This window comes from Pararge aegeria, chromosome 3 (assembly GCF_905163445.1).
Source record: "Pararge aegeria chromosome 3, ilParAegt1.1, whole genome shotgun sequence".
Classification (NCBI taxonomy): Eukaryota; Metazoa; Arthropoda; class Insecta; order Lepidoptera; family Nymphalidae; genus Pararge; species Pararge aegeria.
This window is the reverse complement of record NC_053182.1, coordinates 1870513-1890195: the sequence shown is the minus strand read 5'-3', so window position 1 is coordinate 1890195 and position 19683 is coordinate 1870513. Positions and strand designations below refer to the sequence as shown.

The 19683-nt window shown below is 35.8% G+C and overlaps 2 protein-coding genes across 2 annotated transcripts; one reads left to right on the top strand and one right to left on the bottom strand.

Annotated features, from left to right (window-relative positions):
* Positions 1-2889: 2889 nt before the first annotated feature.
* LOC120637321 (phospholipase A2 group XV-like) lies at positions 2890-10294 on the bottom strand. Its single transcript, XM_039909110.1, has 6 exons — positions 9894-10294; positions 9089-9463; positions 8294-8521; positions 5293-5464; positions 4386-4508; positions 2890-3505 (listed from the first exon to the last, which is right to left on the bottom strand). The coding sequence occupies exons 1-6, from the start codon at positions 9979-9981 to the stop codon at positions 3265-3267; spliced, it is 1227 nt and encodes a 408-aa protein (XP_039765044.1). The 5' UTR covers positions 9982-10294; the 3' UTR covers positions 2890-3264.
* Positions 10295-10856: 562 nt separating this feature from the next.
* Positions 10857-15159, top strand: LOC120637202. Its single transcript, XM_039908902.1, has 5 exons — positions 10857-10980; positions 11048-11162; positions 12300-12536; positions 13653-13777; positions 14926-15159. The coding sequence occupies exons 1-5, from the start codon at positions 10954-10956 to the stop codon at positions 15055-15057; spliced, it is 636 nt and encodes a 211-aa protein (XP_039764836.1). The 5' UTR covers positions 10857-10953; the 3' UTR covers positions 15058-15159.
* The last annotated feature ends 4524 nt before the right edge of the window (positions 15160-19683 follow it).

Sequence of the window (19683 nt, the reverse complement as noted above, 5' to 3'; positions counted from 1 at the left end):
CTCGGGAGATATTTCATGTATTTTTAATATATTAATTTATGGTTTTTATTAATATATATATATACAACAAAGTAGTGTTAGTTACACCACTAAAGTAACTTGAGAAAGGATGGACCGATTTTGGTTATTTTTGATTTGTTAGATTTCTGTTAGTCCGAAATAGGATAATAAGTATAGAATTGTAATATTTATCGATAAAACAATATTTTTAAAATCAAAAGAATAATCTAGCCGTCAGTATCAAAACACAACTGACAGCGCACGTCAGTTTGTCTATAAACGTAAAACGTCTAAAGAAGTTGCCTAAAGAGAGCTTCATTTATCCGCGTTCGACATCTGTCTCTCTCCTACTTGAGTGAGCGATGCGTCCGCGTGGACAGCTTCTATACAATAATACATTTACATGTTTTCGGCAAGGATGAAGTGCAGTGAAAAGTGAATGTGGTGTCAATTATTTATAGCAACGATAATATTTATCAAACAAATAAAATTTAAATTTTCTTTTGAAAAATGCAACCATTTCATCAGTATTTTCTTACGACGTTGTCACGTTCAACTATCGCCAGTAAGCCGACTTTACAGACAACCAATTTTTTTTTTTTGTAATGCAATTTGGCACAAACGTGGACCTAGTTTAGCTGGACTTTTTATATCTGGCACATGTATTTTTACCGCTAGAAAGCAGAAATTAAATATCGTTCAGTTTAAAAATATTTTCAATCGTAACTTGAAACAAGTAACACCAAAACTGATGCCAATAAACTGTTATACTATACATACAACATGTAACGGAATTACGATATACTGTTGAAGGGTGCATAAGTGAATCTTATATTATGTAATCACCCTGTAAAAATATTAAATCAAAAGAACCTTTATTTTTCCGTACAAACTAATTTAAAAAAAATCTCAGTGTTTACTTCTGACAACCCACTTGAAGATAAAAGACCTACACGTGCATAGTACCTACGCTATGTGACGCGAACCTAATAAAGTAACAGACACTGGATTTTACTTTTGCATGTTGCGTTAGGGCTGTATCTGCTTTCTTTCAGTAAAACATGGCAATTGTTTACTCTCGGTTTCACAGATAAGTCTCAGAGACATTAAATAAAGTACCTATAAATAAAGCCTCTGTAGTATTTTTTCGGTTTTCATTTACACGTGGTATGAAATATGTATAACAGGTAAAATGTGTCATAGTTTCCATTACCAAAGTTTAAAAAACATACGTACTTTTATTGAAAAAAAGTAAAATAAAATCTTCCTCAAAAAAGGCAAAAATATGGTTTCTGAGATTAATGTGGTCAAACAAACGATCCCCTCAGATAGTACTGATACCTGAATGTATTATATATACATATAGGTAGTGTTTATTGCACATAGGATTGCTGATACAATTCTATTAATCTCTCCCAATTGACTAATTACTCGGTAACTGAACAGAAAATATCCTAGATTAAAAAAAGGAAGTCACCCAAAACGTCTAAAAATATTTAAATCAATGATGGAGCAATATGTTTGCAATCTACCGACATGGCGATTTTTTTATTACTGGGATGCTAGATGACCATGCTTTTATTAACAAGAAAGAAATGCCGATTCGGATATTGACTATAGTTTTCATGTCAACTAAATAAATAAATATACTACGACAATACACACATCGCCATCGAGCCCCAAAGTAAGCATAGCTTGTGTTATGGGTACTAAGATAGCTGTTGAATATTTTTATGAATATAATACACGTAAATACTTATCATATACAGAAAAACACCCAGACAAACATTTTCCAGCTGTGGGAATCGAACCCACGGCCTTGGACTCAGCAGGCAGGGTCGCTGCCCGCTGCGCCAATCGGCCGTCAAAATAATACGTGGACCTAATTATTACAGATTAGAACCAAGACTATTTAACTAGTAGTGACGTAATCATATTAAGGTTCTTGCAAGATGACCGCACTGATTCATCGATATATTGTCTGATCGATGCACTGTACATATATTTAACACTTCGTTATCCGGATCCGTAGATGGATCAAGTATAGTAAATAAAGCATTTTTTTTAAACGTGTTTCAATTTTTTTGTTTCTTAAAAACTAATTCAAAAACAAACTGCTGAGAAATATTTGTTTTGATTCCGGAGGCATTATTGACTATTATCAATTGTATTTTATTAACATGTTAAGTATATCTGCGAAGATAGGACCGAGTGCGAGAACGTTGATCGCAAGTTAACAGCTGAGAGCTATTGTAGGGTGCCCATAGTTATCTTTTCCGGGGACAAATCTTTTGTATCCGTTAATTTCTGTATCGTTAAGTAAATCATAAAAATAAAAAAAATTATGTTTATCAATTTGATTCATGTATAACACATTAAAATATCCGCACCGAAAAAAAAATTATTCTGCATAGCCTTTCCATATCTTATACACTATCTACATATTTTATTGAAACAACCACCAAAACAACACAGTTTCATTATTCTAATATGGTAAATTACTGAGATTTCCTTAACCCTATTGCACATAAAGTACAGAACTGGCATCTATGTGACTGAACTAATTGGATGAGTTTTGCAGCTGTCCATGAAGACCTTTGTCCTCCAATTCTGTAGATATTCACCAATACAGGCCCTCTTAGGTTAGGTCCTCATAAGAAGGCTCAGAGTCACTCAGCAGGCGATGGAGAGAGCTTTACTAGAAGTATCTCTACGTGATCGAATCAGAAATGAGATCCTTAGACCTAGAGTTACCGACATAGCTCCATCGCGAATCGCGAAGCTGAAGTGGCAATGGGTGGGCACATAGCTCGGAGAGCCGATAGACGTTGGGGTCTTAAGGTGCTGGAATGGAAACCTTGCACCGGTAAACGCAGCGTAGGTCGGCGTCCAACGAGGTGGACAGACGCCATCAGGCGAGTCGCTTAGAACCGCTGGAGGCAAGCGGCCCAGAACCGAGAATTGTGGAAAAACCTACAAAAGACCTATCTCAGCAATTGGTTGAATTGTGTGATGATCAAGGTTAGGTCTATCAAAACAATAGTACTAATATGATTGCCCACAATATATGTCTTAAGAAGGTGTGCCAGAATCGTTGACATCTGATAACGGCAATGAATTTTAAGCACGACAATCTTCACAATTTGCTGCGCCTAATGAAAATAACGGATAACTTTGGTTATTCGATCCTGGATTGATCTTATCCTGGGAATCTTTAAGTGTTCTTACAACCTAGGGATTTATTTAGGTGCTGGCTTATACTGACTAATCGTGTTTCATAACAGTAGTGATGTAGTCTGTGACACGCGGATCGTGCAGTATCTTTAGGTGTTCGGCGCCGGCTAGCGGGACGGACTTCAGGGGCCGCTTGTTGAGCGAAAATCCGAAGCGACGCTTGGCCCAGCGCTCGCAAGCGTTGAGCGAGCGAAGGTTCACCGTGCCGTCGCCGTCGCCTGTTAGCAGGGTCGGGGATCCGTCTAGCCAGGTCCCAGGCTTGTACACCAGCCTGGAACATTTACATTATTGGATAGAAGCAGGCGTTGGTAAACGGAAAAAAGGCGGGAGGCTTCGTGCATGGCGGACGCGGTTTTTTGTGATTTTTCTTTTAATTTATTTTGAACTCGTTCTGGGGAGGATTGGTGTTGTTTGTGTTGTCGTGTTGATGTCGTTCTCATAGCGGTTGGCTGTTTGTATGGATGAGTTCTTTTAAAATATTATACAATTTTAAAATTTGTTTTTATAGGCGGCTTGCTGTGTGGTATGTGCGGTATAGAGGCCACCGGTCCTTTTCGGGGGGAGTTTGCGGTAGATTTGAGGAAGGGCTCGGGGGGCCGCGTCCCCTATGTGTGAATTTTCCCGCCCTTTTCTTCAGTCATTTTCCCCTGATGTTTTATATTTTAAGGTTCCCTAACTTTTATTAAACATATATACACCTGGCATTGGCTAATCTGTGTTACGCCAAAAGAAAAAAAAAGCAGGCGTTACCTTGCGGAATTCCATGATATATATACCTCAAATTCAAATTCAAATTCATTTATTTCAAGTAGGCCTACTTTATAAGCACTTTTGAAACGTCAAGTATGTATGTTTGTGTGACTCTACCACCGGTTCGGAATGCAGATTCTACCGAGAAGAGCCGGCAAGAAACTCAGTAGTTGCTCTTTTCCAACATCAACATCAACACAGTCCCTCCCCCTTATGCCATAGTGTGGACAATTGGGAGGAGAATCCGGAGGATTCTGAGTATCAAATCTGTTCAGTGGAATGTGTCCGGAGCAAAGACGAAGAGCTATGATAATATCTTGCCTACTCAATTTGCGGCAAAACCGACTGTTGGTATACTAGATGAATGAATAAATGTTGTTTAAAATAAAATTTGCGCTCACCTCTCTACAGTGGAGATGTTGTACCCATAGAGGCAGTGCAACTCCACGCCCGGTGCGGAGAAATCACTCGAATACTTTTCCGTGTCTTTGCGCATCTCCCAAGCGTTTGGCACGTCCAAATCACTGCACACAATAATATGTTTTCAGAATAATTTTCCCTCTGATAACAAGGAGGAAATAAAAGTTTAGATTCTTCGTATTTTTTTTTAAGACGGAACATATTTTTCTGGTTGGCGCCAAATTAGGAACTAAGGAACTCTTAAATGAACAAGCGTACCGTTATACGCATTCCTGTACGATGCTGAGTTAAACATTTAAGGGTATAGGTTAATTAATTTGCTATAGCTTTTTAATATAAGCGGATCTTTATCTTTGCTTCGATCCGGCTCGAAGGACCAAATCGCATTTGATTTCGAAACAATAATGTCTTTTATTTACTTAACTTTCGAGTAACCTTGCTTAACGAAACCAATGGGAAGACAGTCGAAGAAGCTGTACCAGGGTTGTAACGCTAAAAACGATAATGTACATAATTTTTCATCATCAGTCCAGCCTGTGAACGTCCACTGAACATAAGCTTTTCTCAAAAAGCGCTACCACAACCGGTTCACAGCCCTCCTCGGATAATTTTTAGGGTTCGTACCCAAAGGGTAAAACGGGACACAATTACTACGACTCCGCCTGTCTGTCCGTCCGTCTGTCACTAGGCTATACCTCATGAACCATTATAGTTAGACAGTTGAAATTTTCGCTGAAGATGTATTACTGTTGCTGCTATAACAACAAATACTACAAACAGACTTAAAATGTGTATTTAGGACCCCTATACATTTTTGCCATTTTTATAGATATGGTACGGATCCTACGAGCGCGAGTCCGACTCGCTGTAAGCCGGTTTTTTACTTACTTAAAAAGTTTCTCAAGGTCGTTAATGGTGTAATTGAACTTGTCTGTTTGCACGAGCACTTCCGAAGGCTTCCAGAAGTTTTTAGACGGCAATAACCACGCCAGAGAGGGACAGGTAATCTGCTCTGCGCGCAGAGTGCTCTGACTCAGCATAAGTGAGCCGAGGTCATCACCTGGAAAGCAAAGTGGTTTATTTTATCTTATGCGTAAATGTGAGGTATAGAACAGAAGCAGAATGCCAGAAGCCATTAATTTATAGTTTACAGAATCAATAATTTTAATATATCATATAAATATATTATGATGCTTATATCATATATGTACTTATATGTACTTGTAAGTGCATGTCCTTTTCCATAGCATAGGTGACATGCATACCAAATTTCCCTCAGAAACTACTCAAGGAATCAGGATAAAAAATAACCTAATGTTCTTCTCTATGTCAAAGGCTACATGCGTGCCAAATTTCATCTAAAACCGTTCAGCCATTTCAGCGTGAGCCATTGAGTAACACACATCCACACTTTCACACTCATAATATATATATAGTAGGATATCTATACTAATATTATAAAGAAGAAATATTTGTTTCTTTGTTTGTTTGTACCGAAAAGGCTACGAAAGAACTGGGCCGATATTAGCATTTTCTTTGCCAAAGAAAGCTAAATTATCAGGAGGTAACATAGGCTGTAAATTATTTTTTTTAAATGGGACATGATGGTCCTTAAGTAAATTAAAATAATGTAACTGCAAGTAGCAAAATTTTGCCTATAAATCTCATTACTTGGCGTGCGCTGAGAAAACTAGTGATGATTAAAGTAGTTATTACTACGTACGAAAAATCCCCGAGAAAACTGACGGTTCCTGCGAGATTTGTAGAAAAATACAGTAACTAACGCGGAAGAAGTTGCGGGCTAGCTATTATATATTGAGGATGACGAGTAGATTGCGATAAAAATAATCACAGTAAATAGGAAAACACGATTATAAGCTTGTTCGATTAAACAAAACAGATCTGTTTACCCGCCAAGTGAGTATGAAGGCTTACAGACTGTAACAATAGTCAACAAGAATATTATTAACTACATTCATCATTACTTTATCATCTTTAGCATACTTAAGTATGTCTTATCTATGAGTGAAAAAGTGTCATCAACCTTTTCATCTTGACTGGACCATAGCGGCGCTAGCTGGCTTATTAGTAAATCAAAGAACACACCGAGGCGTATGCTATCTGTTAGAGAAATCTTTTTTTTTGTCCTTTATCTAAGTATATCTATTAATATGATAAAGCGGTTGAAAGCGTTCATCTCAGTATCTGAGATGGTTCGAATTGGAAACAACATTTTGGACTGGTTTGTATTGGAAAAATCTTTTTGTGATGTGATAGCTTATTTACCGATTAAGGCTATATAACGCTACGGCCAATAGGAGCGGAGCATCAATGAAAAATTCTGCAAAACGGAAAAGATTATTAGATTTTGTGAGCTTTAGTTAAAGTTACCAATATAATGTATGAAGGAATGTGTCCTCTTTAAAACTTCTACAAAAAAGTCCGCGACATCGGACGAAGTCGCGGTGGAAAACTGGTATAATATATCACTCCAAATCCCTTCTATTCTCGAGAGGCCTGTTAGTCAGACAATAGAAATTAGGGTGAAGATAACTTTTAACTATTCACAATTGATGTCGACATTTTAAGTTTTTCATAAAAACATACCTATACTAGTGTACCTATTTAAGTTTCAATTATCAATTATAAGAAAATTCTCAGATTAAAACCTGAATGAGGTTGCGGTTTTCCTTAAAATAATATTATTACATTGTATATGAAATATTGCATTGTCATGATGACTTGAATCTGAATCAAGAAAAGACTACAATAACATATTTATATGTTATTAAACTGCCTCTCTTAACTATGGTTTATTGTTATTTTAAACACATTGGAAACTTTTCGGTTTACAAAACTTCTCAAATCTGTCTGTCTTCAGTTGGCAATTTTTACGTTAATCACAAAAATAGTACAAGAAAATGGCAGATATCATTAGATAGCTCTACAGAATACAAGCTATCTTTGCTGTGGTTTATCCAAACGAAACAAACACTTTCGCTACACTAAATAAAAATACTATGATAATACACACATCGCCATCTTGTCCCAAAATAAGCGTAGCTTGTGTTATGGGTACTAAGATAACTGATGAATAATTTCTATCTATAATATACACAAATACTTATAATATACTAGTTGTTGCCCGCGACTTCGTCTGCGTTTGATTTTGTTTTTGGATGTGGCATTAAACTTAGTTGTAGATCTAAAAAAAATTAAAGTATTCAATATCGCTAAGCATTAAATAAGGGGTTTGCTGTTGTCCGCTGAGGAGTTCTGTCCTCTATCTCCAACCACAGTTTGGGCAAAATTTTGGTCAAACTTATTATTTAAATCGGTTATAATTTGTCGGAGTTATGAGTTAAATCGTCAAACACTCATCCCCACTCCTCAAGGAACCAAGCTTACTTCTTACACTTCCAAGAATATGTGTACAAAGATTCATGAGGATTGGTTAAGTAGTTTTTGCGTGAAAGCGTAACAAACAAACTTACATTGACATTTATAATATTAGTAGGGATAGATAAACACCCAGACACTGAAAAACATTCATGTTCATCACACAAATATTGTCCAGTTGTGGGAATCGAACTATATGCCTTGGACTCAGAAAGCAGGGTCGCTGCCCACTGCGCCAATCGGCCGTCAAAACCCGTCAAGTTTGAGGTAAGACAACATATTTTTGGATTAATGAAACTTCATCAGAAAAAAAGTATATATATTTTTTTATAATATAAATATGCAGATACCTTGAGCCTTCACAGCTCCCCCAGGAGTTACACTAGGAACATCTTTCTGATGTACCAATTATACAACTGTATGCAAGGATTTCCTGAGTCTTGTGCCACTTGCTATTTAAATCTCTTGACTTCCACCCTGTGTTACTTACCTATAGCAAATACCTTGAGTGCTTTCATAGCTCCCCCCCAGGGGGTTGACAGAGAGATCATCCGCCTTATGTACTGATCCTTCCAAGACTGTGTCTGCAGCCTTAGGAAGTGCAGTGCCATGGAACCTCCCATACTGTGCGTCAACAATGTCACTGGAGTTTTGTTGTTCATTGTGTATGTTTCCTGCACAAGGGTTTTTAGCTTAACAAAGAATTCCCCATTCTCATCTGAAAGGTATTTGTTTGTCAGTATGGTTAGGTTAGGTTACAGGTACAAAGAAAGAAATACATAATTTCATTTACAGCTTTTACATAATTTCACATTTTTATCTTATATATTTATTATCATCAAGTAATAATGAGGCAATTCTGTTGTAAATAAATAAACTAAGTTGACAGTTAGTTTAGTTCAAAGCTAAGACAAGATTTGTGAACAATACAATGTCCACATATACAATGTCCAATGGTAAAAACAAAGTTTGTAAAATGACATTAACATTTTGGATAAAAATCAAAACTAAGGTATACAGGAGTGTTTTTAGTTTTACGAGAACTTTAAATTTTTTTAACACTAATAATTGTTGCACCAAGCAGATGGCCCACCTTGTGGTAAGTGAAACCATTGCTTATATACCGGGCAACACTTCACAGGGTGTGCAAGAAACAAATACTGCGACATTGTGTGTGTCATCCCCAGTCAACTAGAAGTAGGTGCTAACCTGCATGTGTGTGTAGTTACAGTTAAAAATGATTATTATTTATTTATTAATTTAAAAAAGGTATGATATGACTTACTTGGTGCTCTTCTGAAATCATATGGAGCACCTCTTAATGACACATTCCTTACATAACCATTCTTGACTAGAGCGTCACCAATAGTATTAAAGTATGTCCCAGCTGAATCATGGGATGGGTCCAGCCACTCCACTGGTTCTGGATTTCCCCACCCCGGAACACGTATATCAACTCCAGGAGGGTCTCTAGTAGTTCTCGTAACATTGTCATATTCTAGCTTGAGGTTGTCTACCCAGCAATCAATGACGAAAGGAACTAGAAGCTCAAGGTTCAACCAAATGTTGTAATAATCTGTAGATGTCTTTGCGCAGATGTAATGGACTACATTTGTCTTATTTAATTTAGCTTCTAATTGGCTGCCACCATCACCTGGTACTGTAAAGTTATAATAAAAATTGGAATTTAATTTTATCAATTGATTACAAAAATTTATTGCAAAAAAGTAATTTTTAAATTAATAATTACAATTACACACACTTTTAAGAGATTAATTAAAAAATAATGATAATTAATAAAGATAAATAGGTATTGGATATTTTTATATTATATAAATAAAGACTTCCATATTGAACATAATATGAAGTTGTTTCAATTAGTATTAATAATTCTTTATTTGGACAAAAATATAAAATCATTAAATATAATTATTTTATGTTTTTATACAAAATTGTCAGGTTTAACAAATTATAAAGAGAATTAATTTATTAAAAGCTGGGGTACCACAATGTTACAGAAATAGATTACGAAGGAATATCTTAAAGCTTCACATGTTAAACCCACACAAGATAATGCAATTAGTACTCACTCAGAATAACCGGCGACAGTCCAAAGGAATTTCGAGCCAATAAGCAAAATAAAAACACTGAGAATAAACACAATTTTATATCGGACATGTTGATGTAATAAAACAACACACACAGTGCACGAGCGGCGCGACAGACAATACTCGATGATATAATAAAATTATAAACTGTATCCTACTTTTTTACGCAATCTAACAATAATATAACCTCAGATGACGGATGTTTATTATTCAGCTGTGACGTGAATTATATCGTACGATATTACCAGCTGATGTTAGCTGAGCAAGCGGGACTCAAATCTCGATTGATAACAACTTCGATACAATAGTCAGGAAGGAAACCAATGAGAAACTGGCTTTTAAAAAGTAAAGATTAATGTTTTTAATTTTTCAAAAAATTACGCTAGATGTACAAAGTTGAAAGTACTGCATTAACGTTTCATTTTATAATTTCGTAATTTTCACACAAAGTCGATTTAATATACCTACGTCAACTTATTGTTAAATCATTAAATTTAGGCACTGAAGTACAAAGTAGTAAGAAATTGACTATTTGATACATGATACAATATGCCCAGTTAAGAAGATTTTTCGTGTTTAACTAAACTCTCGTAGAGTTTTAACTAGTTATTTAGATTTATGTACCGCGGAAACGTAAACGTGTAACGAAACGTTGTCAGATGTCAATGAACTGTCCACAGGCTAAATGAAATGTTTTATTTATCAACTTTTATTATCCGAAATTATCTAGAGCTTAGAGGTATATTATTGTAATTTTGAAAAACTATGTACTCAAATTTAACTCAATTCAGAAGCCATAAAGTAAAAAAAAAAAGAAAAAACAGCCTAATAATACATTTCAGAACGAAAATCGCTGAGAAGAAAACGCGCACGCGCGAATATTAAAATAAAGGCAACGCAAAATGAGAGACTAGCATTTTACAATTTATTAAATAATTATATCATAGTTTTATTAGATTTAAGTAGTTCTCTTATAGTTAAAAACAAAAGGTTACAATGTTAGGAAATACCAGGGGATCAAAAATAAGCGAGTTTCGCTTTGATGTTAAAAATTGAAATGTTTCTGCAGGTATGTATATTTAATCAATATGTTTGCAAAGGAAAGTCGAATATTATTGAATGTTTTTATTTTCCAGGGTCGCGTTATAATTGTTTGGTTATCTTGGCTTATCGGAGGGGTCTGCGGCGTTGTTATTCTGTTAATTATTATATGTTACTGCCGCCTAATGCCGCGTCATCAGAAATCTTTCGGTAAGGTAGTTTTATTACTTGTATGTTTTTATTAGTAGCTGACTAGTTCGGGCTTCGCGCGAAGTCTCGTAAAAAAAATCTACATAGTTTTTTTTTATTCCTATTTGCAGGTAGGTACTTATTAAATTAGAATAACATTATATAATTGAATGCTGTTTGTTTAAGTATTGCAGGAGATATCTCATAAGCGGTCTCTATATAATTTTATATATTCCATTATAAAAGAAACATATCTAAATTTAAAGTTTCTCATTTCAGCGGTTTAGGTTGTGTGTTGATAAATCAGGACAAGTCTCTTTAGGTATATGTATAAGTTGATATTTCTTATAAATCTATATAATCTATTAAGACTAATTACTTTACAAACCACCGTACCTCCAAAATACCTTCTCTATGCAAGTATTTGTGCACTGATGATGAATCTTCGTGCAATGAGCGTTGGATGGATTGGCTTAATCATCATCATCTTTATCATATTAACCCAATAGCGGCCAACTACAGGGCACGGGTCTCCTCCCACAATGAGAACGGGTTAAGGCCATTGCGTACCACGCTGGCCCAGTGCTGATTGGCAGACTTCAGACACCTTTGGGAACATTATGGAGAACTCTTAAGCAGGTTTCCTAACGATGTTTACCTTCACCGTTGCAGCAAGTGACATTTAATTTGCTAAAAACACACCTACCTACTAGGTAAACATTTTTCATACTAATACTTTACTGTCGCTTTATTTAAAGCAGGTACTTATCATTTATCATAGTACCTGCCGACTTAATAGGTTTGAATAGTTTTATAAACTTTAATTATCAACTAAACTTTAACCGATTATTATTTTGTCACAATGGTGCTTATAACGGCTTCTAGCAACTAGGTTTAATGTAAATGTGTTAATACTCATCTCCAATCTCGTCAGCAACTTGTGGTTTGTAAGAAAGTACGTTTCAATGACTCGCAATTAAAGTGGGAAAATTTAGAGGTACCTGGGATTCGAACTCGCCCCCCCAAAAGTGGTGCTGAAGTTCTATTCACTGGGCTTCGTCTTCTACTTTGAGCACTCCGCTTGTTGTGCGTTAAGCTATCAACACTTCCTGAATAATGCAGAGGAATTAAATCTACTTTTGGGTTGTATGCTTTTAGATGAGCAATATCTCAAAGAGCATTACACAATAAAAGAAGGGCACGGCTACTCGGGCCAGGACAGCTACCGGCTCAAGCACGCCGAGGTCCAAGTGCAGCGGCACGCGCGCCCGGCCAGCTACGCGGGCGACGCCGAGTGCCGGCGCTCGCGCGAGCCGCGCGCGCAGACGCACTGCTACGTCAACCGCGTGCCCGACGCGCCGCGCGACCACGCCGTGCAGTACGCGTCCAGCGGCAGTGAGTACCCGCCACGGCACAGCCACTCTACTCACTCACTCACACTCTGCACTCTTCTAAGCGTTCACCATCAAATGTTAAAATTGTAAAAAAAGTTGTAAGTGTAAAAGTTGTAGCAATATTCCGCGATTGAAAAGTGAGACGTACGCGGCACGTTTTAACTGTTTTTGGACACAATGCACTGCATACAATAATGGCTGAATGAGGATGCGGTATGTTCTTAATTCAATTCTATTTTGTGTTAGATGAAAGCGCAGGTGTCTTTTTACAAGTATGCAATATTTGCATACGATATATATATATATATACGAGTATATACTCGTATATATATATATATACATATATACGAGTATATATGTATTATATTATCTATTTTCTGGGGAATTGCAATGGTTTATTCCCACATGCCAGATGCATCAAGGTATGTCTGTTTATTTCACGAGCCCCGATTTCACCTCGGGTGTTCTCCACGTGCGGCCAAGTAGAAAAAAGAAGAAACATTTTATTGTGTGCAACAAACTTAAAATCGTACAGAAAACAATTTCTAGCAACAAAACAAATGAAAATCCGTTGGCATACGGCCATATAGGTATAGGGCCTTGTGGTTGCTAGCAATCTCTTGCAGGCAAACTTGGTTGATGAAATCCGCGGCTGTATTGCCATGAGTGCATAGTATTCAAAAAGCATAACTACGTTATTAAATAAATTTTCTGCTACCGTACTGTAATAATAATAATAAATAAATAAATGCTTTTAATTTAGGCCAAATACCAATATGTTAAGTATTAAAACAAAAAAATACTGTTAAGATAGGCTAGATAGAATGACTACGTTAATATAACTTAAATCTAACTAAATTGCAATTAAATATTTTAAAAAAAAACTTTACTACAGGTTGCCAACCTGTTGTCTCAATTATATCATCACCCTGGAAGTCCACTGCTGGACATGAGTATTTTCTAGGCATCTGCATACGACACGGTCTGTTAGCACTTTTTCTGGCGATTCATATCGAACAAAGCTGTGTAATATCACAATATACAAATCTCGGTATAAATATAATATATCGGATAGTGGAGTAAAGAATAGATGAACATACGGTGTGTCGGCTCCCAGTGCTGGACGAGGTGGAGGGCGCCGCCAGCATCGACGCGCTGAAGACTCGCTCGCTGCCCGCCTTCCTGCGCCCCAAGCCGCGCCCGCTGTCCACTGAGGACGACCTGCATCAACTGTACGCGAAGGTAACCCAAGTAACCTTAGCGTTCATGACAGAGACCAGATAAGCGGTTAGAACCTAGAGGTTAGCCTTCGTGTACGTCAGAACCGCGGGTGGTAAGTATGTTATCAAATGAAACATGATGATTAGTAGTGTTTTAGCAGTATGTGATACCTATGCAAAAATATTTAGTAGTTCATCGTAACAAAAATGACATTAAAATAAAGTGCATATACTTTTGAAATAAATACGTCGTGTAACAGAATTACGAAATAATATTGAAGTATGCAAAAGTATATTTTATAAGGAATCACCCTGTGGAAATATTAATGCAAATGGAGCATATTTATTTTTCCATACAAACCAATTGTTTACTTGTGACAACCCTATTTAAGATACAAGACCGACACGTGCATAGTACCTACGCTACACGACGCGTACCTTACAAAGTGATAGGATTCACATGATTTTAATTTTGCATGGCTGCTTCTGATTTATTTTAGTAACAGTAGAGTACTCAAAAAATATTATGATTTCGGTTTTTCAGATAAGTCTAGAGACAGTACATAATGTACCTCTACCTGTCATATATCAGATTATAGTAGGATTTATTCAGATATTTTGATTGGCGATGCACTTCATTTTTAGTCTCATCTTTGTAAAGTTAAACTACTTAATACGTTTGCATAGTTATCAAATAACACTAAAACATTAATTAATAGATCATGTTTCATGGGGAAATGATAAAAATGCATCTTCTCCCACAGCTTTATCAACTCTCAGAGCATTGGCGCACAAGTGGAAATAATATACAAACAATATATATGTATCATAATAAACGTGGGTTAAATTCTCCTACTCCATGTTCCCATGCTTTAGCAGGTGGACACGTTAATTATATCCCATGTCAGTGGATATAATCGGGGGATATAATTTTTGTCTCTAGCCTGTGCAGGTGAGCTGTGAGCATGGTCCATCAATTATTGACTATAAAAAACCACTCTGGCCTGGTGATTGCAGTAGATAACAAAGAAGTATAGCAAAGAAAATGTTGCTGAAGAACGGCTCCATGATTTTATATCAGTCTCCTCCAGTCTCCACGACACATAACCACTATGTCTAAGTAATTGTGCCGCGGTAATTCCTAAACGTAAACAATCCTTCCTACATCAGGTGAACCTCAGCAAGAAGTACAAGAACCGCATGCGCAGTGAGCACGCGGCGATCATCGCACTTAGCAAATCGCAAAGTCAGTTCTTCGACGCCGATGCTGTCATCGTGTACGACCAGCGCACTGCTCTATAAATATGGAGGAGAAAAAGATAAGGCGAAGAAACACTTTTTTATACACTAATTAACAAAGAATACAGACAAGACATGTAAAACTAAAAGCAAAGCACGAAATTAGATAACATAAAATACGAACTGAAATTTAAGGCGTAAAGGCAACCTTACTACAAGCGATCTCATACAAAAAACCTTTTTTGAGGAGATTTGCGGTAGGAGTGCCTACTACACTACTGTTTCCCAAAATTGTAATCGTTTTTAACCATCGATATAAACCTATTGTTTACTATCACGCGTTCAGATAGGTAAACGTAGGTAGACACTCTCACACTAAACACTTTATCAAAATAACACTGCTTTAAGCGATGGTAGTAAGCCCAATGAAGTTGTTTTTCACATTATAGTCTTACTCGTATTACGAGTACATGAAGTAACCTTTAATGGTTCCACTGAATGAGCAATTTTCCGATCAATACTTTTTAGCTAATTCAAAGGCTGAAAGGATTAAAGATATAGGACCAAGTTTTTAAAGAACAGGGACGTTGATACTGAATATTTAAGTTCATTCTCGAATGGATCATTTAAGTAAGGTTTAATATAAAATAACTAGGAAGTTTCAAAATTCTATGACTGCAACCTAATGGAATGGAATACTTTAAAAACTTTACGGTTTTTTTTGAGAAAGAAAAGTTTTGTTTCTCTCTGTCTGAATAAAATAGTTCCAGCAAGAATACTGCACATACGTGCCCATTAAAATGTACACACAACTCTAAACTTATTAAGTGGACTCTATCCTTTTCTACAGGGTGTATTGTGAAAGGATAGCCTTACTAGATCTTCCAATTTTGTTTCTATAGATTTCTGTACAACCAACCTTTCAAATAACTACAAAGTTCATCTTGGGGTATCATTTTGTTTTTACTGGCTTCCATAACTTTTATTATATTTCAAAAAATTATATAAGAAAAAGGAGTAGCGAACGTATTGGTAATTTGAAGTTCCAATATATGGTTAATTAAAAAAAAAGCTTTAAATACTTATAAATTTGTAATTTGTATGAATATTAACAAGTTTTTCTATTGTTGGCTAAATATTAATAAATTTAAGATGTACAGATTTAAACAACGAAGGAAAATCAAATTATCCTGAGGTAAATTTTGATTCAACTGAAGGAACGTTAGCTCAGACAGTCTCGAGAATTTCATATATCACAAATACTAAACATTCCATTAATCACAGAGATCTTCATATCAGTTAAGATTTAAATAGAATCTTGAAGTTTAATCTGGCCAGTAAAAAAAATCGCCTTAGGGCCACCTCAGCCTGGTACGTAATACGGCGAGGGAAAGGATTGAAAGACGCCAATCGCAATGAAAGTATCTACTTGTGTGTTACTCAAAAAAAAAATAACCAAAAACGATTGTTTTTGTAAATATAATATAAGTAGCATAATCTAACGTGATCTCTACCCTTGATTGGTTAGTTAACCAAAATTTTGGAGAAATTTTGCAGCATTACTCCTAAAGAAGTATAGAAAAAAAATTACTTCCGTTACATACAAATAATCTTGTATTAAAAGAGCAGCCATGGCCCTTTATTGGTCGTTTTGATAATGTAATGGGAGGCTTAGTAGACCTCGTGAACAAAATCATAGCTGCGCCCGTAAAATCGTTACTCTTATTGCCTGCCATGATCATACAAGGTCACAAAGTGGGACACCACATCGTGCGATCAGCGACAATTAACACCCAAGAACTTTGTGTAACCGTTCTAACAAGTGCCAATAAAACTTAATCGTTGGCGCTCGTTTGACCGAGTTGTGTGAAGAAAAGGAAAGCACAAAAGTCATTTGTATACATTTTTCCGATCGTTTAGTTGATTGGTCATGAGGTGTGTCTATGGTCGTGTGCTATCTTACCTTTGCGTCTTGAACTGGAAAATAAATAGGAAATACATAAATATAAATAGTACAGTATAGTATAGTACTGCTTTAGTACCGTTTTTAATCAATCGATAGCCTGTAACACTGTCCACTGCTGGACTAAAGTCAATAATCGCAACGCTGGGCAGACAAGTTGTTAATGATTGTACAAGGCAAGATTGTATCATTATCTGCTGTCCGTTGTCCGTTATACTCCCTTAGTCGGGGTGGTGACAACTGTATTCTGATCTGTCGCCACCACACAGCGTCGTTTTAATGACACTATATCATATAGATAGGTATGTCCCCTGTTTGTATGGAGCAACAGAAAAGTACCTTTGGAATTTTGTATAGAGATTAATAGACTATTCCAGTGTTAAAAATTCGTGTATCACCTCCCCATCATTAAAAAACGAGGCGTAACGTCAGGGCAGTTTCGCAGGGTTCAACGGACAGCACCTCTCTAATAATGACAGAACATGACAAGACACTGCATAACTAATCCAACGCTACGTCACGTTTATTACTAAGGGGTCATGTTTTTATTATATAATATAAAGATAAAATTCAAGAGTGAAGGCATACCTATATAATATAACGCAAATGGGTAATATAAGTTGTAAGAGCCTTGACACGGTGGCATTTTCACGAACAGTTGAAGCGTATCAAACTTATCATAGACAAGCTGGGTACACTGCAATTTCACCAGGCAAAATTTTGTAACACTGTGACCGTCATTTCCACACTAAATTTCCGATAAACACAATATAAAGGTCTGTCTGTCTGATCTGTCTTAAAATTTGGAGGAAACTGCAGCTGAGGTTGAAAAGTATCTAGCCAAGATGGTAACGACTTGTCCTGAAAGAGGTTTGACAGTTTATTGAACCTTATTGGATTTTTAGCCTGCATCATATCATTGTCTATAACAGTCAACTGGTAAACTAATTATGAGATAACTAATACTAAACTCATAATCAACACGCTCGGCAGAGGGGTTGGTGCCCGCAGTAGATGATACTAGTAACGTTCTCCATTGATTTTCCTTAGTCGCTTCGTACGACCTCCGCGGGACTACGCGCGGTGCCAAATGTATTCTGATGCTTTCACTATATGGCATTATATAAGAAAGCAAAGCATTAAGGTGTACCCTTTAAGATTTATCGTAAAATGTAGGCTGGTTCCATTTTATTCCGTTCCTAAATCTAGTTCACGTCGTTAGTGATAAAAGTTGTAAACGCTCGTCAACTGCGCTTGAGAATATCGCCATATGAATAGGCCTAAAGTCTTTTATATATATTACCTTGAGTAAAAGATTTTCATGCTCGCAATCGAAGAGTCGTTTCAATCATGCTTGAACAGCAGAGCAAAATGGACCTTGTTAACATATCATTAAAGCTCCAATTTGTTTAAAATTCTTCAGCTGTGACTTTTGACAACGTTTGTAAAAGAAGTAGAGGATTTGCGACTGTAAAAGAATTCGTATTAGGTCCTTTTTACTTTGACAGTATAGTTTGATATGTGAAAACGACTACTCGATTGCGAGCAAGCAAATCTTGTACTAAGGTTACAGTTAAGTGTAGATGCCTTCTTGTAACTAGTTTGAAGAGTTTGGCGAAGTGATTGTTGACTATGTGATATAATTTATTGCTTACTTATAATTAAAGAAATTGTGGCCTAAAGTTTTGTAACATTTGTATGACAAAGTTCAAGAAACAACTCCCATAGAAATGGTGGAAAAAAACTTAAATAAACCGTTAGACTTTATGACAAAAATACTGTTGTATAGTTCTGTAAGTTTTCTTTAATTATGCTACTTAAATGTCAAATAAATAGAGATTTCTGAATTATATCAATGTAATGAATTATTAAAAATATCGATAAGTGTTGGACTAGCAAATTTATTGAACTTGGACATCTTTTTTCTCGTATAATCGCGTACAAGTCAGTTTTGTAAAAATAATATAAATATATTTTCACGTACTGTGCAATGTACATGGTACAAGTGTAACAATTAATGTGATTAAAATTACGTAGGTAGGTATAGGTAAATAAACTGATCTTTGTAAATGATTATTCACTGTTTTTTTGAAAATTTGGGTGCCTATTTTCTAATTTTACAATTTCTAAGGCTTTCTTTAGAGGAAGATAGCACTATTTTTGGAACGGTCAATGTAGAGGTGTGTGTACAAACGATCAAAACTTATAACTTTCTCAATTGTTTTTATTGGGTGAATTTATTTATTCTCGCTGCAATTAAGCCAATAGAGGAATAGGGTCAACCAATTGGCAAGCGATCCCGAATTTTTAAAAATCGTTCTCTGTTTAAATAAAAGATTAGAAAATCAAAATACGTTATCCTTAATGCAAAAAGTGTATCTAAGTGACGAATTTTTAATACATTGCATGCTTGCATCTTAAATCACTGTTTAACATACTACTGTAAATAAATATTAATTTAAATCAAAAAAAGAGTGAATAACACATTTTTAAATGTAATGAAGTGAAAGAAAATCAAAAATGATAGAAGTCATTTTAAGGACGTTCGTTTTAAGGACGAATCATGTATTTAAAAAAAAAACTGAGATGTACTCAAACAAAAATGTCCTAAGCTTTTTTTATCAGGGAAAAAACCTTTATAGTAAATATTTATTTATCCAAGCACTAATTATACTGCTGTACACCGCTGACAATGAATTATTTTATTATATTTACCGACATAGATA